The following is a 26,352-nucleotide window of genomic DNA, read 5'->3' as shown; positions in this document are numbered from 1 at the left end:
GAACAGTCCGTACAACATATAACGATGCAATGCCCAATCCACAAATACGAAGGAGTCATCACAGCAATTAACTCTGCTACTCTTGTCGCGGCTATCTGGCTTGACCATCTGAACGTGAAATTATAGTTGTTGCTCTGCATCTACCTCAGTAGCCACACGAAAGAAGAAGACTAGGGCCCCCTCACTGCCTCAATCTACTCATCATCACTGGCTCTCCCATTAGTGTCTAACCACCAGCAAACCTTGGATGTCACCCTTCATTTAACGCTCTGACCGATGCTGACAGTTGCCATAAAAAAACACTGCCATGTAGCATCGTTGGCTGTCTTCTGGACTATTGTAACACCATTTTTGTTCAGATATCAGATTTTAAATATAAAAATTGCAGCGAATCCAAAATAGCCTGAAAAATACTGGCTTTGACACCAGGCACAGCCAGAATCATATTTTCAGAATCATAATCCGGGAGCAATCTAATGAGCTATGAAGCTCCACATTGCCAAGTTGTGTGGACTCCGCGACTGCACTAACAAACACCTTGCGCTTGCTGCCTGTCAAATCCAGAATCGCAGACAAAATTATCCTTCGTCACCATGACGTCTTTCAAATTCAGTCCCCGTATTTCTTTGCTTTCCTTAAAACTCTGCGCACGGAGAAGTGCCCTGTTCTACGTGGCATGTCCCAATATTTGCCAATTGTTCCCATAATCAGGACTGTCATGGCTTGGGCAGTGATTCTCAGTGGCTGCTTCCATCATCTGGAACTCTCTCCCACTCCATGGGCAATGTGTTCAAACTCCCATCGACCTTCAGGAGCTGTTTGAAGCTGCTGCTGCTGCTGCTGCACTTGTGGAGCCTGGCACACGAAAACTCATGACCCCCTGTATGCCGCACCTCCGAGTTTGCAAATAGAACGATAATTGTATCCTTTTCGTGAAATCTGTGCGACATTACAAATAATTTGATCATGATGACGGTACAAGGAACACTCCCCTGAGCCATCCCCACTCACACACGTGCTCCATCTCGATTTTAATCACATCCTATTTTAATTTGAATCGGTACAATCGATGTTACAATCAAGGCCACTTGACCAATCATCAGGCGCGTGGAGCAGTTTGTGATTATTTAGAAATTTACAGGAAGTTGACTGCGCAGTTTGGTTATGCATGTCCATGTGGAGACAGTAGGGAGCGGTGGGTGAGCCACTGAAGCTTTGTGGCTTCGTAGTTGCAACATTTGGCAACTCCTCTGTAGTTAGTACACCACAGCTGTACAAAGCAGTCTTGGTGTTTCCAAGATGGCAGCAAACTTTTATTGGAGGGGACAGCAAGCGTCGTGTGATGAAGCTGACATTTGCACGAGTTTGCTGATGCGTGTCTCTGTTGCAGATGTGTGGTTGAGCAGTGAGTTCGGTAGAGTGTCGATCATGTGAAAGCAAAGGCACGCTACTAAAAACTTCCACTCATTTGACATCAAGGCATCTCAACACCGACGGGACAAATACGTATACGTAGCAGAACGCTTTTAAAAAACAGGGTTAAATCGGTTACACTTTCACATTTTGTCGAACATAATGAGCAGCCTGATACTGAACTGTGCTCATAAATCTGCCCATGCGTTTAATGTTTTGTTTAATGTTTTATATTTATAACATTGCTATCAATTGAGTGTCAGATTCACGCACTTCCACTTTGTTTTCAACGTTTATAAGAAACAAAAGTGCTCCTTAACTTTGAACCAACCTCATAAGACGCTCGGTGCAAGTTGAAAAGCTGTGATGCATAACAGTTAATGCACGCGACAAATGCCATGAAAAGTAAGAGCGCATTTATAGAAATAAACTCCACTGCATCATCCCTGACCACCCGATGCTTAGTAGCTGGTTCTGCACGACACCTTGGAGCAGTACTGGAATTTCCAGCGGCGGTCTCTGTAGGCATGAGAATAGAAAGCAAATAAATAAGATTGCACACGCACATTTATCCTTACTGACCCCGTACCCCTCTGGATATCTGTGATAAAGAGCTTCATAGCTCATCAGATTCCTCCTCGAGTCTAAAGATTCTGATTATTTACATTGAGGCACGGGGACGCCCTACATTGGGATGTTTGGCCAACTCCATCACTGAGTGTGTATACCACGTGAGAGTAGAGCGCAGTGGCCATGAATGCGGCGATGGCAACCTCATAGCCCAGCAGGCTTGGGAGACACTCGTTTGGGGCTGAGTCGACCTAAGAGAGGTTCAGATTCATCATCACTGGCGTTGGCCGTGAGCGGGATTCGAACTCGGGCTGCCGGGTTCGTAGCGCAGCGCGCTAACCACTGCGCCACCAATCATTTACTCACAAAGATCTCCCGTATAGCCTTAACAGACTGTTGGGGCAAGTGCTTTTAGCGAGTACCCATGAAGGCCGGCACGGCACACGAGGGGGTGGGTGGCCAGCACCACGCTCGGCCGCCTTTGTCACGCACGTGACGATGTTTACACACCGCACCAGGTACTCATTTTAGGCTGAGTCGACATAGGAGAGGCCCAGAACCGGTTCAGATAATTGTCACTGGTATTGGCCGTGAGCGGGATTCAAACTCGGGTCGCCGGGTTTGTAGCGAAGTGTGCTCACCACTACACTACCGCTCCCCCATTACTAACTCACACAGTCTGCAGAACATGTCAGAGACCATATAAACGCAACACAAAAAGGCCGACTAAGTGGGGAATTTGAACCCAGGCACCCGTCATGCTGTGATGCACGAACGTGACCACTGTGCCGCCACCCTGCCGCCCAGTGGCCTTTAACATTGAACGCCATTGGAGCCTTTAACGTTGAACGCCATGGGAACCTTTAACGTTGAACTCCATTGGGAGCCTTTAACATTGAACGCCATGGGAACCTTTAACATTGAACGCCATTGGAGCCTTTAACATTGAACGCCATGGGAACCTTTAACGTTGAACGCCATGGGAGCCTTTAACGTCGAACGCCATTGGGAGCCTTTAACGTTGAATCCTGTGGGAGCTTTTAACATTGAACCCCAGGGGCGATGGATGCACTCACTCGGCGACATTGCAGTGGTAGCTGTGCACCCCGGTCAGGTAATGGACGTCCGGGGCGACCCAGAAGAGCAGCGAGTGGAAGTCGTTGAGGTAATCGGTCCACTGGCACACATCCATGCAGACGCCGGCCTGCATGGTGCAGGTGAACTTCCATCTGTCAAGGTCACGATCGCCAATAAATAATTCGGCTTTACCCTTTCCAGCTATAACAAAGCAGGCGCGAGGCGTTCAAACACCGAATAGACACACTCATTATTGCAAGGCATCATCGAGTCTGCATTCACCATACATCATGCGTGTGGTAAAATATGCAAACACGCGTGGCCTTGTCTCCGCACCAGTAGTAGACCAGAGAACAACGCCAAAAGGTGAACGGTACATGGACAGTGCAGACAAACGTGCAAATAACGTATGGATTAAATCTTGACTTAAAGCTTTCGTGACTGCAGGAATTGATATTCTTTGGGTCTTTCGGTGAAGTCACGTAGATAGGTTCAAAGAAAAATAACCAAAAAAACCAGGTAAAGTCACGTAGAAAAATAATAATAATAGATCACGACGTTTCGATCGCCACACAAGCGGTCGTCCTTTTTCCCCACCTGAGGACGACCGCTTGTGTGGTGGCTGTGCACTCCGCATGCAGTAATTCAGTGCTGTGGAGGCAGCAGCTTATAGCAAGGTTACACGGTATGCGTAAAATGGACTGGGTATCAGTAAGTTTGAGTTACGTTATATCGAAAGTATGCAAAACGAGAGGGCATGAATCAGGGTGTTACTTTATTTAAAGCGCCAACCTCAGAATCTTTATTTATCGGAATTTTTACTTCGAAATCCGATGAGCTGTGGGGGTCTTTTTCCACAGGTGTCCAGAACCTCACCTGCGATCCTCCGCCCAGTTGTCATGGTAGCTCCCTATAGCCGTGACCACGGAGTTGACGGGGCAGGTGAAGTTAACCTCCCCGTCGAAATCGTTCACGTAGTTGCCCTTTTGAGGGGAGATGGGGTGGCTCGTGTCGAATGTCGGCTTGCAGTAGAAGTCCCACAGCCGGTCCTTGAAATATCTGTTTTCGATGCTAGACAAAGACAAAGATCCCCCGTGTATCCTTGAACACGACTGGTGGCCAACCATCCAACAAAGACTCTTGTCACTGCATCACGCACTTTCTGCGATCGTCTAGAACGCCCTTCCATCCAATATTAGGAAGGCACTAGAGCTATGGGACCGTCCATAAATGACGTCACGCATCTAGGGGGGGGCTCAGACATTTGTGACGATGTGTAACGAAGGGGAGGGGGGGGTTGAGAAATGTGACGTCACATCAAAATGCGCAACTTTAAATAAATATAGACAACACGTTCTACTTAATAAAATAGACTTTTTAATAAATGTTTTCTCCTACAACATCAGAGTGCAGCGCCACATTAAATACGCACTACAATGACAATAGTTTAAAGCGATTTGAAGCATGTTATATTTTTTTTAGGGGGGGGGCGAGCTTTGTAACGTATTATTTGAGGGGGGGTCTGACGTTTTGTGACGCCGTGTGACTGGGGGGGGGTCAAAAATCGTCCAAAATCGCGTGACGTCATTTATGGACGGCCCCTATGCAATCAATTTTAAATCATCTCGATTGAAAACTAATTTCTTTAGAAATGCGTTTTGAATTTAGTTTGTTGTCCTTCCCCCGCACCTCCGATTAGCACGGTTGGCCTCATACGGTGAAAAAAACGTTCAACATACATACATACCTCGAGGGGATGGGTGGCCAGCACCACGCTCGGCCACCTTTGTCTCTCAAGTGGCGATTATGACACCAGGTACATATGTAGAGCCGTTGTAGCCGTTGTAGACGGCCTGATTTAGACTTGCCGCGGGTGGCAAACAAACACAATGGGCGTGGCTACGTCGGTACGCGGAGCAGGTGCTCGCAGCGACGTCCTTGCCGTACGCTGGGATCCCCCACAGCCCCTCCCCTCGGGGGGAGAGGGCTTTTTAAGGCGGTGAGCCGAAGGGCTCTGGGTCTAGTGTTAAGCTGTAACCAGTGAAGAAAGAAGACCAGCTAGACCGGCCCTGGAACTCCCTGGGATCGCTGTCCTTTTAAGGACCGACCAGGCAAGCCAGCGGCGTGGCCCCCAGAGCCCAGAACCGACGCTCTTCTAAGAGCGGAGTCTGGGTATTCGGGGTGCCGTAACCTAGCTGTAAGCTAGCTGTGAGCTAGGCTGTTGTGTTCCATAGCTAGACGGGTGAAGGGGCCGATACCCCTTCAGTTACTGTAAGCTTCCGAGTTAGGTGCTGGTGTTAATAAATAAGCGTGTGCCTCCAACTACGTGTCAAGTCTCCCTGGAACCATACTACATCTGGTGTCAGGAGTGGTTCTACAAGGATGGAGACGCGATGCACAGCTCGTACCAGAGAGACGGAGGCGGAGGAAACCATGGCCGACTTCGAGCCAGAGATGGCTGCGGGCGGACCCGAGCAGCAGGAGCCAAGTCCACCTACACCGCAGCGTCAGGACGAGTGGGGACCGTCGCCTGAAGGACTGCGGCTGGCACACTCTCGACTGGCCGAATTGCTGTATACTGCAGCCGCGACGCTGGAAGAAATTACCCGGCTGGGTGGAGCTGCGCGGGCCGATGGCGGCCGGCATAAGATGCCGCTTCCCGCCATTTCCAAGGACGCTGAGTTTGAAGTTCCCGCCATAAGTACAGTGCAGGCTGACGGCGAGGCAGGGCTACCTCACGTGGCCGATACTCACCAACCACAAGCCACGTCGGCAGCGGCGGACAACGGAACGTCACCACAGCAACCGCCGTTGCCACGCGCCCAGCACGCCAAAGCTGCACGGAGTGACGGAGAGCGTTTTTCGCCTACGGACGCTGTGCTGCAACAGCGACTGCCACCTCTCAAGGAATTCGTGGGAGGAGAAGGCGACTGGGGTGGCTTCCGGAGGCGCTTCCTCGCCCATCAAAAGATGGCGAAATGGACCGATGACGAGGCGTTGCGTGCGCTGCCGGCGATGCTTGACAGCGATGCCCTCGCCACTCTCACCTCGGCACCAAGGGCGAAGCGCGCCACGCTGCAAATGGCGCTGCAACTCCTCGCCGTGGTCTATGGACCACCCTCGGACTGTCGCCAGCTGTTTTACGATCGCCAGCGGGGCGCCAAGGAGTCGGCCCTGGCGTACCGCACGGCTCTCCTGGCCCTGGCGAAAACGGCTTTTCCACGGATGGACGAGGATGGGGTGGACGCCATGGTCACGGAAAAGCTACTGCTGGTGGCCGATGATTTGGACATTGTCGTCTTGGCTGAGGACGACGCGGAAATGTGTTCGTTGACGGCCGCCCGGCACATCCATGCCAACCTGCTGGCCCAACGTCGGAAGGCCAGCAAAGCAACGGCCAGCCATACCGTGGCTGCATCCGCCCTCCCAGCGGAAGACATCTGCGCTGTGGATCACCCGACGGAGTGGAGGTCCGGAGTACGGCCAGCTCGGGACGGACCGAGCCGCCGGGATCAGCCCAAGCCATCAGCAACACTCACGCGCTGCTACAACTGTGGCCTCCAGGGCCATGTGGCATCAGGATGCCGGGCTCCTCGGCAGCGTGGTGCGACGCCTCGCCAGGACGTCGCACCTCGACCCAAGTCTCCCCAGCAAAATCCGGCGAGTCGTGGCACCCCACATGATTGGCCCACACACACACCTGCCTCTCACTCACACACCGCAACGAACGGGGGTCAGAAATTATCCATTGTCACGCCAAAACGTACCTCCATGGAGTGTGCGGTCCAACCGACCCAGTGGTCCGAGTTGGCTCATCGTGTTGTTGCCGCGTCGTCGGGGTCGTCGGTTGTTGTGGGACATATTGATGGGGTCGAGGTACGGGTCTTGATTGATACGGGAGCATCGGCGACTATTGTGTCTGATTTGATTTACAACATTCTCCCCATTCAAAGTCGTCCCTTGCTCCCTGTTGATGTCCCATGTTACGCTGCTAACGGGGGTTCGTTGGGCATTATCGGACAGATCCGCGCGCAAATTTGTATTGGGGACATTAAATTATCCGGCCCGATGTTGGTCTCCTCCTCGCTGGCGGTTCCGTGCCTGTTGGGGACGGATTTCTTGGCCAAAATGCCCATTCGTATACTAATCGACCAAGGATGCATTGAACTTCCGTCGGGGCGACGTATGGCCTTTTTGTCATCCCCCGCTACCACTGTCCGTACGGCGTTTGCGACGGTACCAGTGCTGGTCGCGAGGACAGTACGCGTACCGCCGGGAGCTCAAATGCTCGTACCTCTTAGGCTGCGCCGACCGTTTGGGGAGGGCGTCGGGGATCGGGGGGTTCTGTTGGGACCATCGAGGGCCGGGGTCAACAGACCCGACTTGGTAGCGGCCCAGACCCTGATCAAAGGGGACGAGGACCCCTTCATCGCGGTCCTCAATGTGGGGTCGCGAACGGCCGTGGTTCCTCAGGGGACCGTGCTCGCGCACGCGACGCCGGTGCCTCGGCAGGAACCGGTTGTTGCTCAGGTGAGCACCGGTTCGCCCTCGTTATCACATTCGGATCGTGGTGAGGGGTGGCTCGATGCTCTTTGCGCGGGATCGGTGGACCTGTCCGGTCCACAGCGTGAGATGCTTCGAGTCCTCCTTCGCGAATTTTCAGACGTTTTTAGTCTAAATAAATACGATATTGGCTGTACTAAATTGCTGAAACACCATATTGACACGGGTGACAGCGCGCCGATCCGCCAAAATCCATTTCGGTTAAGTCCCGCTGAAAAGGAGCATGTTAAATCGGCTGTAGACGACATGCTAGCTGCGGATATCATATCCCCTTCCACCAGCCCTTGGGGCGCGCCGATCGTTCTGGTTAAAAACACGACGGATCATTGCGCTTTTGTGTGGATTTCCGTCGGCTTAACAAAATTTCTGTAGCCGACGCATACCCGCTTCCCCGGATGGACGAATCGCTTGATGCTCTGGCAGGGGCGCGATTCTTCTCCACATTGGATTTATTGTCCGAGTTCTGGCAGCTCCCCCTGGATGACGATTCCAAACCGAAAACTGCTTTCCGTACGCCGCAGGGCCTTTTCCAATTTAATCGCTTGCCGATGGGATTACATTCCGCGCCGGCAACTTTTCAGCGATTAATGGAATTGGTTCTGGCTGGCTTGCAGTGGGAATCGTGTCTGATTTACTTAGACGATGTCATCGTCTTTAGTAGAACATTCGATGAACACCTCCAGAGGTTGCGTGCCGTTTTTCTCAAAATGCGGGCTGCTAATTTGAAGTTCAAGCCCCAGAAGTGTTTCTTGCTCCGCGAATCGGTGCGCTATTTGGGTCACATTGTGGGCCGTTCAGGCATTGCCATTGATCCCGCCAAAACGAAATGTGTTCGCTCCTGGCCGACTCCCACCTCGGTGGGTGAGGTCAGGAGTTTCATCGGATTCGCATCATACTACCGCCGGTTTGTCGCTGATTTCGCTACCATTGCGAAACCCTTACATGCCCTGACATCTAAGGGGGTCAAATTTCATTGGGGTGAGGAGGAAGACGCCGCTTTTCACTCGCTCCGGGACGCCCTAGTCGGGGCTCCGCCATTGAGTTACCCGGATTTTACAAAACCCTTCTTGCTCGATACAGACGCAAGCAACACGGGCATCGGGGGCATTCTCTCCCAGGTTATTGGGGGCGTGGAACATGTGGTTGCGTACGGCAGTCGGGTGTTGTCTCCGGCGGAACAAAGATACTGCGTTACACGTAGGGAACTATTGGCAATCGTGTACTTCATTCAACAATACCGCCCATATCTGTACGGTCGGCGGTTCACCGTCCGCACAGATCATGCGGCGCTGCAGTATGCTTTGCGGGTTCAACAGCCATCGGGACAATTGTCTCGATGGTTGGAAATCCTTCAGGATTTCGATTTTGCGACTACCTATCGTAAGGGCACTCGCCACACCAATGCGGACGCTCTGTCCCGGTTACCACTCACCTCTGAGTGCGCTTGCCTGCTGGGTTCGGGGCGTTGCAGACCTCCGAATGTCAGCTCTAATTCGGTTTTAGCAGCCGCCGCCGATGCGCCTTCCGTTGCCGGTCCTATCGAGCAAGAAGGGAGGGATTCCTTGCTGGGGTTGTCGGTTGCGGAGTGGGGGCGCCTCCAAATGGAGGACACTTCCCTCCTCGCTTTGCGCCGTCGTGTCAGGGGAATCGTGCGGGGGGGTGAAAATGTCGACTCCTGGGGGTTGGTCCAGGGCCTTCTCATGCACTGGGACGGCAAATCCCGTCGACACCAGCTGGTGGTGCCTTCTGCGTTGCGGGGGAGAGTCGTGTGGGCTGTGCACGAGCAACTCCTCCACTTAGGGACCCACAAAACCCTTGCCACACTCCAACTAGATTTTTCATGGCCGGGCATGGCAAAGGATGTGGAGGACCTGTTGGGGTCATGCACCCAGTGCGCACAAAGGAAGCCACCAGCGAAGGGGTCTAACCCGCCCTTACAGTCCGTAAAAGTTTCCCGAGTTAACGAGCTCGTCACACTAGATATTCTGGGCCCAGTCCCCGCTACGCCAAGGGGGAATAGATACCTGTTAACCGGGGTAGAATATTTTACGAGATGGCCTATGGCCTGGCCCCTTGCCAATCAGTCAGCAGCAGCCATCGTGGAGGCCTTTGTCCAAGGCTATGTCCTCGACAAAGGTGCTCCGGAGCGGCTGCTGACCGATCAGGGTAAAAATGTTTCGGGAAAGCTTCTCCACGAGGTGTGCGAGCTCCTGGGAACGAAAAAGATTCGTACCTCCCCATATCATCCGCAAACGGACGGAATGGTGGAGCGGCTGCATCGGACCATCACGTCCATGCTGTCCCAGCAGGTGTCTGAATCCCAGACCGATTGGGACCTTCATATCCCGGGGGTTCTGGCAGCATACAGGATGGCTCCCCATGCGGCGACCGGGTTTTCGCCCTTTTTCCTAATGTATGGCCGCGAGCCTAACCCACCTGTTCCGACTCAGCTGCGGATCGCCACGCCGCATAGTAAATCCAAATTGGCCGAACATGTGAAATTCAACGTTGCTAAATTGACAGAGGCGCGGGAGGCGGCCATGCAGAACTCTGAACTCCGCCAGAAGGCGAATGAAAGGCTCAGGCTGGGTCGGGTGCACGTGCTTCGGTGGAAGCCGGGTGACCAGGCGTGGTTGCACTGTCCCCAAGTCCCGCTAGCAACCTCGTCTAAACTGGTGCGGCCGTGGCGGGGGCCCGTGGAGGTGGTGCAGGTTTTGCGCCCACAATGTGTGCGTATCCGATGGGGGAAACGTCGGTGGTTTGTGCAACCCTCCAGGTTAAAACCGTTCGTTGCGCCCCATGTTCATACTTCACACACGCGTGGCCAATCATGTGAGGGGTCCACCGACTCCTGGAGTACGACTTCTCTGCTGTCACCTGACTTAACACCGTCTGTTCCACCTCCAAGCGCACCAGGAGTGACACGCTCACGACCGCCAACCCCTCCTGGGGGGGTCGGGGGTCGCTCTGCAGCAGAGCCGGACACCCTCACACCCGGACTGCTAATAACCGCCACTGGCCTAACCAGAGGGGTCCCTTGTGACGGCCCTGCTGCAAGGACGCGCGCCAGAACGCGTAGACTTTTGTGAGGCCGGCCGTCAACGCGACCCTTGCGAGCGACCGCCCTCGGTTCTTGTATATATGTTGTTTTTACGGGATGGAGTATTTATTCGGTCGGGGTGCGTCGTGTTGGTTTGTTGTTGTTGTTAAACATTTGTGAGGCACACACGGGTTCAAATGGGGGGATGCATCTTTATTGCTATTTTGTTGCAGCCGGGACGGCTGCGAGCTGTACAGGGGGGGGTGATGTAGAGCCGTTGTAGCCGTTGTAGACGGCCTGATTTAGACTTGCCGCGGGTGGCAAACAAACACAATGGGTGTGGCTACGTCGGTACGCGGAGCAGGTGCTCGCAGCGACGTCCTCGCCGTACGCTGGGATCCCCCACAGCCCCTCCCCTCGGGGGGAGAGGGCTTTTTAAGGCGGTGAGCCGAAGGGCTCTGGGTCTAGTGTTAAGCTGTAACCAGTGAAGAAAGAAGACCAGCTAGACCGGCCCTGGAACTCCCTGGGATCGCTGTCCTTTTAAGGACCGACCAGGCAAGCCAGCGGCGTGGCCCCCAGAGCCCAGAACCGACGCTCTTCTAAGAGCGGGGTCTGGGTATTCGGGGTGCCGTAACCTAGCTGTAAGCTAGCTGTGAGCTAGGCTGTTGTGTTCCATAGCTCGACGGGTGAAGGGGCCGATACCCCTTCAGTTACTGTAAGCTTCCGAGTTAGGTGCTGGTGTTAATAAATAAGCGTGTGCCTCCAACTACGTGTCAAGTCTCCCTGGAACCATACTACACATATGCTGACACCGTCAATTAGCATGGTTGGCTGCATACCGGGGGAAATAAGTTCAACATACATACATTCATGATTCAACCTAGGGGAAGCCCGGGACCCGTTCAGATAATCGTCACTGGTTTTGGCTGTGAGCAAGAATCGAACGTGGCTCATCGAGTTCGTAGCGCAACGCACTAACCGTTGTGCTGCCGCTCCCCAAACGCAGACAAACACCCTCACTGATGTACACACTGATTGAGCTTTAAAACATCATGAGCCTCACGACCCTGCAGAAGAAGAGTGGTTGCCACACACTGAACACTGTGACTCAGCATTATCCCACATTAGAATTACCAGCCATGCCCAGCTACCGCATGCCTAAGCAGCTTTTGTTTGGTTGGATAGAGGGGGGTAAAACGGGCGCGGCACGGGCGAGTGAAGAGATTGACTCGTGCTGTACGTGAGCAGATGGAGCTGAATGGATTTGCCGACGACTGGGACCCGCAGTGTCAAGATCGATCTCTATTGAGGACACTCGCAATGGACGCTGCTACTGGGCAGTTGAGGCAGTCGCTCTCCAGCAACAGCAGAGGGCATAGGAGTGACGCTCGCAACAACGAGCGGAGCGCAGGGGCTGATAAAAACACAGCAAGTTGGCACAGTGGCGAGGGGGGGGCGCAGGTGGTGCATCAGCCAGTCATCTCAGTCAATCAACGCATGGCACCTGAGTCTACCCCGTGACCTCCTGCCAGCGAGCCGTCGACACTTCACGTGGCGTTAAATTGCACATCGGCTGGCACCGGCGCCGTGGTGAGTGGGCGGCTGTATTGTTGAGGGAGGAGTGCTGTGGCGGTTAGCGCGACACTGCACCACAAACCAGGCAACCCGAGTTCGATGCCTGCCCACGGCCACCAACACCAGTGGCGAATATCTGAACCATTCATATGCCTCCCCTAGGTCGACTCAGCCTCAAATGAGTACCTGGTGCGCTGTGTAGTAGACGTCGCCACTGGGGAGACAAAGGCGGCCGGGTGTAGTGCTAGCCACCTACCCCCACGTGTGCCATATTGTTGGCCTTCATAGATGCTACTACTCGCTAACAGTGCCTGCCCCAACAGTCTGTTAAAGGCTATACGAGGGATCTTTGTCTTTGTACCTGTAAATGAGGTAGATGGACTGGTGATCGGGACAAGAGAAGTCGATGGGTTCGTCGTAGGAATTCACGAAACGTTTGTGCAGTGACCGCAGTCCATTGCCATCTGCACGGAACATGGACGGGGCAGTGAATATCAGCACAGCAGTGAATCACACTGAACAGAGAATATCAGGGGACACGAATCTCAAGAGACAGTTAATCCGACTAACGGTGAATCCCTAGAGACAGCAAAGATGAAAAACAATCTCCACAAACAAATTATGTAAAAAAGCAAATGAATTTCAATACAGTGAATCTCAAGGGAAAAAGATGTTCGAGTAGATATCCTCCAAAGCCTCGTAGGCCGCCTTTGGCGTGGTCTTGCTACGCACGGGAAGGGAGGTGAAAGGGTCGAGCGCATCGTCATCCAGAACAGATGGCAGCGCCCATAGCCCCTCTTCGTCCGACCATTCGAGAGCCTCCCTCGGCTACGAATTTCTCGACGGGCCCCAGCCGGCGCACTCGTCCTGCCACTTTCTCCCTCTGTTGAGTGTTTACCCCTGGAGGCCTTGGTGGGAGTGGCGGCGGCAGCTGGCGTGACGGGGTTGGTTGTGGCTCATGCCCAGATGGCGGGTCGGCCTCCGGGTCCTGTGGCGCCTCCTCCGGTAGCACGAGTGGGAGAGGGGGTCCCGGCGCCGGTGGGCCCCCCATAGGGTGCCGATACAGTAGCTCCTGGAGCGCCCTCTTCATGTGGACCATGCGGTCCTCCATGGGGTCCTCCATGGGGTCCGGGGCCCCTGCTGCTGCTCCCGTGAGCAGCTCCCCTTGTTGCCGGGGCCCTGGGGGGTCTCCGGCCCCTGCTTCCTCTTCCATTGGCTCTTTTCTGTGGAGGTTCTTCCTTGTAGCCATTGTGGATCCGACCGCTGCCACCAGATGTAAATGAGAGCCGACACGAGGTTGCAAGGGGTTCGTCCTTTGTTTCTTCCCCCAGTCCACACTCGTCCCCAGCCTTCTCCGTCCGTTTCCAGCCAGTCTTCCCCCTTCGCGCCTCTCAGCCCCCCTCTTATATCTCCTGGCCTGCTCCTCCCCCCTCCACTGTTTCCACCTCCACTGTCCCCCTACTTTTGGCGGGAATCCTTCCCCTAACATCCCTTACACTTTGATACATTGGCATTATCCTTGTGTAATAAACGACTGGACCACGATGTCTGGCTCAGTGTCCTTTATTCGGTTCGTACTGTATTCCCACAAGGCTGTCTCTACTCTGTAGCTTCTCCACGGTGCTGACCCCGATGTCGGCCCGGTCCACAACAGCAGCCCCGCTGCTGTTACTCTCACACAGCCCCCCTTGGCTGTACTCGCTGCAACTCCTCTCTCCTTCGTCCTCTCTGCAGCTCTGACAGCCTCGTGCTGTCTCTCCCTCTTCTCTCCCGCCACACCTGGCAGCCACACCGCTGCCTCTAACACGCAGCCCTTCTGGCTGTCTTCTCCGCAGCTGCACACCACTCCGTAGCTTCCTCCTGTCTTCGGGGTTGGCTCCCGATGGCCGTCGGTGCCCCCCCCTCTTCTCACTCGCCCGCGTGGCCTCACTCTTTTCCGTTCACACCCCGACTGACTTCCCCTTCCGGTTTACCCGCTTAAGGACCCGAACCTTCCACCCACGTCACATGGCTCCACCCCCCGTGACGTCACATCCGGAAGGTCGCTTACGCCCGCATTACACCACCCTCCCCCGTAGAAAAATCCCAGCCGACCTCGGCTGACCAATAGCAAATCGTAATGCGGCGAATCGACCTTCCCCCCTAAAGGACACTAAGCATACAATGTAACAGCAAGAACAACAACAACAACGCAATTAACATCAACGAACGTACAAAAAGCATGCAATAAATACAACTGTAAGAAAAAGATAACAACACAGCAACAATCAACGAAACGTAAGCGATTTGGAACGTGTGCGGGTCGCCGGCCCGTCCCGGACGGTCGGCGGCCCACTCGCAGAATGGGAACGCGATGAAAGTCGAGGAATGACAGGGGGTAATCCCCCTGTCGCAGCTGGAAGTCCACCAACGTCCCGTGTCCCTAAAGAATTAGTCTTGGGCTTGTCCCGTGACCGTGCCTGCAGCTGGGTCGGAAGGGCTGCAGGGCTCGAAGGTCCCGCAGACCTGGCAGGCGTCCTCCGAGCAGGGCCCCTCGTCCCCCGCATTGTCACGGCCGGCCTGTCTGGAACAGGTACGACAGGCGCTCTAGCAAGATCAATGGACGCAGGCAGGGGAGAGTCAGCAGCAACAGACCCCGGCAAGGCAACATTGGGGGATGACGCATCATGTAAGGGAGCAACATATGGTTTCAAGCGCGACGTATGCACAACCCAGCGACGAGATCCAATTTGGACGCGTGCTGACTGTGGGTTGGGAACCGCAATGAGGCGTACGGGACCATGCCAGGGTTTGTGCAATTTCGGAGAGGTTCCCGGACGTACCTGTGGACAATGAAGCCAGGCTAGGTCCCCAACCTTCCAGGGGCACTCCCCCTCGGACCGTCGCGCATACCGCTCGTTCCGGGCCTGGGCTTTGGCCGTAGCCACGCGGGCATTCTCCCGCGCCTCCGTGACTCGGCGAACCGTGTCCTGAATGTATTCAGGAAGTGGTTTACGAGGTCCCTTCACCCCAGTTCCCAATTGCACATCCACCGGCGGCACGTTTTCCCGACCATACATAAGGTAAAACGGCGAATACCCTGTAGCCGCATGAGGCGTCATCCTGTACGCCGAAAGCACTCCGGGGATGTGCAGATCCCAATCTGATTGTTGTTCGCTCACGGTATGGCAAAGCATGACAGACAATGTCCTGTTCAGCCGTTCAACCATACCATCCGTCTGCGGATGGTATGGGGATGTCCGTACTTTCTTAGTCCCAAGGCCCGCGCACACTTCCGCCAATAATTTAGAAGAGAAATTCCTGCCCTGGTCCGTGAGGAGTCTCTCAGGCGCCCCCTTGTCCATAATATACCCAAACAAAAAGGCGTCGGTAATGGCCGCGGCCGACTGATCGGGCAACGGCCAGGCCATCGGCCAACGGGAGAGGTACTCAACCCCTACCAGCAAATATTTATTACCCCTCGCCGATGGTGGAAAAGGTCCCAATATGTCCAGTGCCACCAATTCATTGACTCGAGACACCTGAATCGACTGGAGAGGCGGCACGTAAGGATGTTTCGGCGGCTTACGTCGTGCACACGCAGGGCACGCGCGCACGTGCCCTACGACATCTGTCGCCATGCCGTGCCAAAAATAATGACGTTGCAACGTCAACAAGGTCTTCTGCACCCCTAAATGTAAGAGAGTGTCACAATGGAGAGTTCTAATCAACTCGAATCGCAAGGACGTTGGTACCACCAGGCGCCAACGTTCCTGGAACCCCTCCCGCCACATAAGCAGACCATCTCGGAGAGCGGTTTGCGGCCCCACAGCCGTACTCGGACTCCCATTGTCCCTAGCAGACCGCTTCCGCAAGGACACCAACGACTCATCCATCATCTGTTCCCGGATCCAGACAGACCGCGGCAGATTCAAAACCCCGTCAGCCGGTCCCGGTTCCATCGGAGTGTCCGACTTCTCGACGGCCAACGTAAGCGGCTGAGGGGGGTTTGGAATCGGCGAACACCTATGCGTCCCCGACGCACATTTACAAGGGGCGCGCCGCGGTAATCTGGAAAGTGCGTCAGCGTTCGCATGGCGCACTCCCTTCCGATGTTGAATTTGGAAGGAAAATTCCTGTAGCGTGTCCAACCAACGTGCCAACTGTCCGGATGGCTGGTCAATTTTAAGGGCATATTGCAAGGCCGCATGATCCGTACGCACAATAAAAGAACGACCGTAGAGGTATGGTCGAAATTGCCGTAGGAAAAAAACAACCGCCAATAGCTCTCTGCGAGTGACACAGTAGCGGGTTTCCGCAGGAGACAAGACTCGGCTACCATACGCCACGACACGCTCTACACCCCCTTTAGACTGTGATAATACCGCCCCAATACCCGTGTCACTCGCGTCCGTATCAAGAATGAATGGGTGATCGAAATCGGGATAATCCAATGTTGGGGCCGTGGCCAATAGATCACGCAGACTCCGAAAGGCCGCCTCCTCCGGCTGTCCCCAAACAAACTTCCGTCCTTTACCCGTAAGGAGATGCAAGGGCCTCGCAATCGTCGCAAAACCCGGCACAAATCTTCGGTAATACGAGGCAAATCCCAAAAACCGCCGAACATCCCCCACGGTGGCCGGAGTCGGCCAATCCCGGACGCACGCCGTCTTTTCCGGATCCGTGGACACCCCCTCAGCACTCACAATGTGCCCCAAATAGCGGGCGGACCGTTGCAGTAGGTGACATTTCTTTGGTTTAAATTTCAATTTGGCAGAACGCATCCTCGTGAACACTGTCTCCAGCCGCGTCAAATGTTCATCAAATGTGCGGCTGAAAACAATAATATCATCCAAATATATAAGACACGTCTCCCACTGCAACCCCGACAAAACGAGCTCCATCAATCTTTGAAATGTAGCAGGGGCCGCATTCAATCCCATCGGGAGACAGTTGAATTGAAATAACCCCTGCGGCGTACGGAATGCGGTTTTCTCCCGTGAGGACTCGTCAAGGGGAAGCTGCCAAAATCCCGAAGAGAGGTCCAGTGTGGAAAAGAACTTAGCCCCCGACAATGCGTCGAGGGAGTCATCCATACGCGGCAGGGGGTACGCATCTGCCACCGATATCTTATTCAATTTCCGGAAATCAACACAAAATCGCAATTTGCCATCCTTTTTCTTAACCAAGACGACCGGAGCGCCCCATGGGCTGTTAGATGGCGATATAATGTCCGCAGCCAACATGTCTTCCACTGCCCCCCGCACGTGTTCTCGCTCCGCAGGACTCATCCGATGCGAATTTAATCGAATAGGGGCAGCATCGCCCGTCTCAATGTGATGGTAAAGCAACGATGTGCGGCCCAAATCCAAATCATCGGAGCTGAACACATCGGAATATGTCAACAACAATTTACGCAGCGCACCACGTTGCTCCATGGACAGGGAAGAATTTCCGTCACATAAGTCAGCAACCCAACGATTATCCGAACCCCTTGGCTCGGAAACCCCAGCAACCACTCCCCGGCTATGCGGACAATCATGCGTCGCAAACGCCGTAGTGGCATGTGCCACAACCGTACCGGCCGGAACACGGACGTTTTCCCCCCCGCATTAAGCACCTGTAAAAACGGTAATTGATCCGGCCGGACGATGGTCTGTGCCCCCACTAACGCCAACCCGGTTGTTATCGTGGCGGACGGTGACAACAAGACCCCTACTGCTCCTAGCCGATCAGGCAGGGGCTTCCGATACCACAAGGGTATAAGCATCTGTGTACCAGGTGGGATGTCCACAGATGCGACGGACAGCGCCTGCACTTGTACGGCCGAAGCAGGTCGCCCCCAGGGCGACGGCAGAAACGAGATTTGACGGCCCCCCGGCAGTTCAATACAATTCTCATTGATTTTGATCAAAATGGGCATCTTAGCCAAAAAATCGGTGCCTAACAAACAAGGAACCGCCAAAGATCTCGATATTAACACAACGCCCGAGGCCGACACATCCCCAATAGATATCCTAGCATCCACCTGGCCCACGATACCCATGCTACCCCCGTTCGCAGCGACACACGACCCATAAACTGGACGCACAGCCCCCGGCGGGATGCCCAACAGATGGAAAATGACATCCGAAATAATAGTCGCAGACGCGCCGGAGTCGACCAAAATGCGTACGTCCACCCCTTGTATAGACCCCGGTACAGTGGGCGAACCCGTAGCGGCCGCGACGACTCTCCGTGCCAACTTGCGCCACTGCGTGACCGAGCGACAAGGCCCCGTCGAAGGGCTTTCTTTAACAACAACATTAGGATCGCGCAACGAAGGTGATGGGTGAGGTGTAAAGCCTTGCCGGGTGTCTGGTGCGTGCCGACATGCCTGTTTCGGAGGATCTTTAGTCGGCTTGTCCGGTACCGAGGCCTCCTGCTGCGGCGGAGCCGGGAAGCGGGCCCAGCAGTCTCTGGCGTAGTGGCCCCTACGCCCGCAGCGGAAACATTCGGCATCGTTGCGCCGAAGCGCAGGCCTTGCCTCCCGACGGCCCCGTTCCGGTAGCGCAGCGCGCGGCCTCGGCCCGCCGCGTCCCGTCCATGGAGCGGAGGCGGCCATCAGCTGTTGAGGGCCCCGGTCATCCGGAACAAAGACAGCCTGCGCAGGGTTCCACCCCAGCACATCCCCTTCTTTGACAGGCCCCCCCGTCCACGCCGTCACTTGTTTCCAGCGACGGAGATTGAATTGCGCATCGAGACACTTAGCAGCCGTCCGGGAAGTTAGTTTCTCATGCCCACACACAGGCATGGGGATCCCTAGATCCCGAGACAGCTTCAACATTTTCCCTAATATGAGAGGCTCGAGCAGGTCCTGTGGCGTCTCAGGATAAGCTGCCATGGCCAGCTCCAGCACCGCACCCCTGAACGCCACGGGCGACTCCTCTGGTGCTCGTTGTCGTTGAGCGAATCGCCGATGCGCATCATCTGGTGGCTCATAAGCGTCGGCCATTTCTTGAAAAACACCACGTAAAGTTGCCTTCTTATCGGTCGTTATGGAACGGAAAAATCGGACAGATTCGTCGTCCAGGAGAGTCGGCAACACCTCCAAAGCCTCAGCATCGGTCCATCTTGCTGTGCGTACCGCCGCCAAGAAGCGGCAGGCGAAAGCGCTCCAGTCCCCACCGATGGAAAATTCTTTAACTGTGGTAAGGTGGCGACTCCGACTCCTCTTCCCGCCGTCTTCCAATGGTGGTGGTTGTGGTGGCAAATTCAAAATGGCGTCGGCCCGCGGCGTGGCCAAGATGGCGGTTTGGCGCCGCGGAGCGCGCAAGATGGCGGCTTCTTGCCGCGTGGCCAATGGCGGCGGCAGGGCAGGCAACGTGGCGGCCCGCGGAGCACCAACTGCGTCCTCCATCGTCCCTGGCGCGACGAGATGGCATAAATGCGTCAGGACGTCCTTTAGTGCCTCCAGTTGTACCGCCATCTCTTGCCATCTTTGATCAGCGTCCGATGATGTCGACGGACCCGCCACCGCGCCGACATCCTCCACTCCCGTCCCCGTGCTCGCCTCAGCAGGGCTCTCCTCCACCACCCCAGCAGAATCCGTGGTTGGAGGGAGTTCGTCATCGTCGGACGAAGAAGCCGATGCAGGCGCCGGATTAACTTTCTTCCTCACTTGTTTCGACATGCCGTTGCACTTCTGACACCAGTGTAATAAACGACTGGACCACGATGTCTGGCTCAGTGTCCTTTATTCGGTTCGTACTGTATTCCCACACGGCTGTCTCTACTCTGTAGCTTCTCCACGGTGCTGACCCCGATGTCGGCCCGGTCCACAACAGCAGCCCCGCTGCTGTTACTTTCACACAGCCCCCCTTGGCTGTACTCGCTGCAACTCCTCTCTCCTTCGTCCTCTCTGCAGCTCTGACAGCCTCGTGCTGTCTCTCCCTCTTCTCTCCCGCCACACCTGGCAGCCACACCGCTGCCTCTAACACGCAGCCCTTCTGGCTGTCTTCTCCGCAGCTGCACACCACTCCGTAGCTTCCTCCTGTCTTCGGGGTTGGCTCCCGATGGCCGTCGGTGCCCTCCCTCTTCTCACTCGCCCGCGTGGCCTCACTCTTTTCCGTTCACACCCCGACTGACTTCTCCTTCCGGTTTACCCGCTTAAGGACCCGAACCTTCCACCCACGTCACATGGCTCCACCCCCCGTGACGTCACATCCGGAAGGTCGCTTACGCCCGCATTACACTTGTATTGTTCACCTTTTAGCGTTGTTTTCTGGCCTAACACTGGTGGCGAGACAAGGCCAAAAGGAGGCCTGCCTTTTTTCAAGTATTTGGCTTCTATAAATTTGCACATGATAAGCCACTTAGTTGAGCTATCATTTGTGGCCATATCGCTTCTGAAAAAGAGCTGTGTATCCAATCAGTCTCAAAGACAATGTGTGTACCTTTGTAATGTGAGGTTATATCCGGGCCTTTGACGGATTACAACTCGTCACGACGATTGGCTCTGCTGGTCCTGGTTCATAGCCAATGGGGGGGAAGCCTAGGGGTGTGGCCCTGACGTAATGGAAAGGTGACAGCTGGTTGTAGAGGATTGGTTCTGCTGGCTTTAGCCACAGCCAATGGGGAGACGAGTCAGGGGCGTGGTCCCGGTAGCCTCTGGAATATTCCATAGAGGCTAACCAGGATTGGTGGAAACGTACCACGTGACCCGGGTATTAAATAGGGGTGAAGACGGACGACACGTGGTCAGAACGGGAACAAATAGAGGAAGGGGGCCACGCGGGAGCGGGGCTCCGGGTTGCCACGTGGCAGTGCGTCTCTCTCTCTATCTGTCCCTCTCATGCTGCCTGTCAGCAGCGTGAAGGAAAGCTGTAAGGCAAAGTTGAATAAAAGACCGGATTCCAGAAGTTGCCTCAACGACCTGTATTACACCTTTATCAAAGTGTAATAAACGACTTCCACAACGATCTTGACTGGCGTCTTTTTTTGATAGAATTCCTGCACAGCTCACTCCCGCTCTTCCCGTATGTTTCCCTTCTCTGTCTCTGCGGCCGGGAACGAGTCGTTCTCTCTATTCGCCTCTCTCCCACTCCCCAATCCCACTACTGGCTGGTGGCATGCCGGGAGGAGAGGCGAGCCGGCGTGCCGGGAGGAGAGGCGAGCCTCGCTGGGTTCTGCCACGTGGTCGATGACGAGGAGAGGCTTGTGCAGCGACGCAGTCCGGACACACACCGACCCCTGAGTCCTCCGCTGCCCCTGCTTATATCCCTCTCGGCGGAGCTAAGCTCCGCCGAGCTAAGCTCCGCCGAGAGCCACGCCATCTTGTGGAACCTTTTCGATGGTTCCCGCACGTTCCCCTTTGACTCAAGCCCATTACCTTTGGCCCAGATATATCCCCGCTTGGGATTGGATACCCGCTACCCGGTGGTGGCCATGTGGTTACCCCTTTCCGCCCATTAGATGGCGCTCTCTCATTACAAAAGCATGTTTGTTCCGCATGTATTACCTCAAGCATGATGTGTGGTTAATGCAGACTTCATTATGCCTTGTGATCGGTGTTTATTTGGTGTTTGAACATCGCAACACCTCCTGTATTGTTATTATTGCTGAGAATTAATCGCTGTGTCGATTCATTGCCGACCCATGGCTTGAGTAATCCCATTAGTACAACTTCCCGTGGAAACGTGTGTTTACGGTAGACGGTGGTTAATCTTACACAAGCTCTGACCGAATGCATTGGAGAGTGCACTACTTATTGTATTTCATATGTCACTATCATTAAAAGTTATAGTTGTTTTATTTATAAAATGCTTTAACACATTTATCATGTGTACAGTATCGTTAAGGCTATTACATACCTGTCAACCGCTCATCAGTTCCGACCTTATTACAGACCAATTCAGACCTTATTGGTCACCCCGTGCCCTTATAAATCTAAATGTTCATCCTACAAAGTCCCATCACAAGGGAGAAACACAAATATACACAATTTTCGTTGTTGCCCGTATTGAAATGGCTGTATGCCATCTGCACCTAAAAACACAATTTCAATGTACAAGAATACGAGGTAAATCGTATGCGTTGACAGGTTTGCTATTACGGATACCCCAATGAAGCCATCGTATATCGCTCATAGGTTAAACAAAATAGCGTTCATAAGTTTAAAAAAAATCTCCATTGGAAACCTTCTATAGCGCTGTTTCCTATTGCAATCCGTTTACCAAGAAGGCATCCTGAGTGGTATAGCAGGTTATGCCTCTTTTGTGCTGATGATGATGCTGCTATTGATAATGTTGTTGATGATGATGATGATGCTGATGACTGTGATGGCTGCACTCACTCAGGGGTTTCGCCTCTTTGCCGACCACCAGAGCCAGGAGAAGGAGGAGAAGCAGCATGGTCGTGATGGATGAGGGTTGGGAAGTGGAATGTTGTGGCTTCTGCCTCGTGAACCCCCTCCCCTTTAATAGAACCCCGTGGCTGCAATCTCCAACTCTTGCACCACCGCTCGGCCAACGCTGAGTGAGCGAGTGGCAAAGTCTAAAAGCAGATAATTTATTCGCCTGCTTCACTAATCTCCCCTCCATGTAAACAAAACATCTTATTGTTGTAAAAGGAATTTGTGTACACATACAATCAACCTCAAATGTGTTCTTGTCAGACTGAGTTCTGGGTTCAATACGGTAAGTCCTCGCTTAATGAGTGGTTTTCACACGATGCTTCATCGCTATAATGCGGTTCTTACATTAGCGAACACTTTTCCCACAAGGCGGTAGGTCAGAGGAGTGACACTCACAACAACGAGCGGAGCGCCGGGTGAATAAAACACCAGCGATTCGGAACATTAGGAGGCACAGGTGGTGCATCTGCCAGCCATCTCAGTCAACCAACGGCACCTGCCAGCGAGCCTTCGACGCTTCACGTGGACTCGGAGTGCACCTAGCCTGGCACAAGTGCCGTGGTGACACCACAGACACGATGTTGGGGGTGTGTGGCGGGGGAGCGGTAGTGGTCAGCACTACGAACCCGGTTATCCCAGTGATGATTATTTGAATCGGTCCTGGGCCTCCCCTAGGTAAACTCAGCCTCAAATGAGCACCTGGAGCGGTGTGTAAACATCGCCATTGGGAAGACAAAGGCAGCCGGGTATTGTTGTTGGCTATGATGGCAGTGCCCGGCTTTCCTAGGTACTACTACTCGCGAGTAGCTAGGCAACACGGCGGACCCGTGTCTTTGTCTTTATACTCAAGTTTCGATTGGTTTATTCATTGCGGGACGCTCACAATAAGTGACCGGGTGTGTGGTTCCCTCTGTAGTTTATCTACTTTCTGTAACAGGCTGCATTCTCTCTGACACACAACGCTAATATTTGCCAAGAGATAGGGGGGACTTTGTGTCCACTTAGCGTGTTTAGTGAGTTTTAAAAAGACAGGTCACCCACAGCAACCAATGGTTCGTGTGGTATTTTGAATCATAATTCGCAACCATTTCAGAATCTGCAGATATCAGGAGGCAGGGTGGTAACACTCGTGCGCCCACGACAAAAACGGGCCTCGGTTCGGTCTCCGACTCAGATTCCTTTCTGTGTGGAGTTTGTATGTTATCCCCCTGTTCTACACAGTGACAGTGAGTGGAGTGTGTATGATCTACCTCGATTCTACAGAATGACAGTGAATAAGTGGAGTTCGTATGATCACCGCCTGTTCTACAGAGTGAGAGTGATTGAGTGGAGTTTGTATGATCTCACCCTCTTTTATAGAGTGTGAGCGGAGTTCGTATGATCTCCCTTTATTCTACAGAGTGACAGTGAATAAGCGGAATTCGTATGATCTCCTTCTACTCTACAAAGTGAGAGAGTGAGTGGAGTTCGTATGATCACCACTTGTTCTACAGAGTGAGTGAGAGTGAGTGAGTGGAGTATGTATGATCTCTCTATTTTCAACAGTGTGAGTGGGTGGAGTTTATATGATCTCCCTCTATTCTACAGAGTGAGAGTGAGTGGAGTTTTGGATGATCTCCCCCTGTTCTACAGAGTGAAAGTGAGTGAAGTTCGTATGATCTCCTCCTTTTCCATAGAGTGAGAGTGAATAAGTGGAGTTGGTATGAGCGCTCCCTCTTCTATAGAGCTTGAGCGGAGTTTGTATGATCTCCCTCTTATCTACAGTCAGAGTGAGTGGAGTTAGTATGATATCCCCCTGTTCTACAGAGTGACAGTGAGTAGAGTTTGTATGATCTCTCTCTGTCAAGCTGAAGGCGCCAGAGAACGGTGGCAGCCCACCCCCCTCCTCCTCCTTCCCGGAGTTGTTGCTTCTCCTGCATGCAGGCCCCTGGCCACAACAACTCCAGGAAATTACTGAAACTCCGAGGCTGCAGGAACGTGCCCCAGCAGAAGGGCGCCCCAGAGAAAGAGCTCTACACGTGCTGCGTCAAGGCGCTGAATTCCCGGGACCTGGCCTACCTACCAGACACAAAATGGAGAGATCATTTCTCTCCCCTCATTGTGGCCACCCCCCAGCGGAAGCAAATGTACAGGTAGTCCTCTACTTACGATGGAGATGCGTTACGACGACCCCATCGTAAGTCGAAAATATCGTAAGTCGAAGATGGCCTAGCCTACCCAGGAGGCTTACAGAATGGTGATAATTTAGCAAAACAGAGCAATTTACAGTACCGTACTGTATTAACTATATACTGTATATATTTATTAATGACAATACTGTATTGCACAGTGAAATTTTAAGTAAAAAACAAGGTAAATTCTTAGCCTACCTATATGAACTGCAATTTAATCGAAAGTTTGTTCAGGAAACAATCTTATCTGCTATAAAAAAAAAAAAACTTTTAACATGCATTAAACGTATCGTATCGTGGTAACCTAGAAATGAAATCGCTAAAGCTACGTATCATTCATGCATTGAACGATACGTAACATATCATATTGTACTGTACTCACCACGATTCTGTCCGTCGTCTGCATGCTTGAACGATGTTAGGTTGTTGATGGCAATTTTGTCGTATGGCTATCGCCATCGTAAGATCGAAATATCGTAACCCGGGGACTACCTGTACAAGTCTCTCGTAGCCAAACACTGCAGTGACCTCCGGTGGAAATTGGCACACTGGACATTGCCATCAGTCGTGTGGCTCAGCCGAATCTCCCCGGGGGTACCAGACGTATGCGCTTTCTGTGGTGCCAGGGAGGATCTGCCCCAACAGTACTTACGCTGCCAGCGGCTCAACCCAATGTTACACCTTTTGGGAACCATTTTCAGGAGACTGGGGGTGCTCTTCTACAACAGCTGATTCATATGTGGGGTGCCTTACCTGGCTGACAAAGCGCAACGATCTCGCCAACTTCGTCTGTGCCCAAGCGAAGATGGCAGTGGACAATACGAGGTAAAAGATGCTGCAAGGCGACACTGATGGCTGCTCAGTGGTGCCAGCATTCAGGGGCCTGCTCAAGGCGTGGCTCCGGCTAGAGCACGCATACCACTGAAATGCCAGTGACGCGCGCGTTTTCTCCGAACGCTGGAGGGCCGGACAAACCCTCTGCACCAATGTGAACGGCACCCTCCTTTTCACCTTCTAACGTGCTCGGTCGTCGAGCATGGCGTGCGCGACGACCACGTGCCGTTTTTGTGTTGTGCATGGCGCGTTCAGCGCCATGTGCCGCAGCTCATGTTTTTTTATTGTGTTGGGTTATTTGTTGTTTGTGACTTTTTTTCGTATTCAAATCTCCTGTAATGAGAGAGCGCCATCTAATGGTAAACAAGGTGTCTAAGCCGAGCTATATTGTGTAAATGTAAAAATGTGATTTAGTACCTATACACTATTTTTACCAGGTAAGGCCCACTTAGGTATTATAGCTCTGGCTATCACAAATGATTGCCTTGTCATGTGAAAAAATTTTCGTAGCAGCCAAATACGACAAACGCGTTACGTTGATTCTAAATGTGGAGGGAAAAACCAGAGGAATCAATGAAAAAGCCACGCGAGAGAGACACAAACTCCAAATATACAACATGCATCTTTATTGTGAGTCTATGGGTCTATGTGTGGTGTGCATATGGATCTCAGTGTTAATCTATGGCTCTGTGTGAATATATGGGTTTCTGTGAAATCGGTTTAGATTATTTTGCTGC

General features: G+C 53.4%; 1 protein-coding gene across 1 annotated transcript; it reads right to left on the bottom strand.

The window, feature by feature from the left end:
- Positions 1–1,025: 1,025 nt before the first annotated feature.
- On the bottom strand, positions 1,026–22,730 carry LOC144735574 (hemagglutinin/amebocyte aggregation factor-like). Its single transcript, XM_078618007.1, has 5 exons — positions 22,551–22,730; positions 12,600–12,702; positions 3,937–4,131; positions 3,060–3,212; positions 1,026–1,932 (listed from the first exon to the last, which is right to left on the bottom strand). Exons 1-5 carry the CDS (start codon positions 22,606–22,608, stop codon positions 1,875–1,877), a joined length of 567 nt encoding a protein of 188 aa, XP_078474133.1. The 5' UTR covers positions 22,609–22,730; the 3' UTR covers positions 1,026–1,874.
- Between the last annotated feature and the right edge of the window lie 3,622 nt (positions 22,731–26,352).

This window comes from Lampetra planeri, chromosome 55 (genome assembly GCF_965212315.1).
Source record: "Lampetra planeri chromosome 55, kcLamPlan1.2.h2, whole genome shotgun sequence".
NCBI lineage: Eukaryota > Metazoa > Chordata > Hyperoartia > Petromyzontiformes > Petromyzontidae > Lampetra > Lampetra planeri.
Note: the sequence above shows the minus strand (reverse complement) of the source record. Positions and strands in the feature narration are given on the sequence as shown.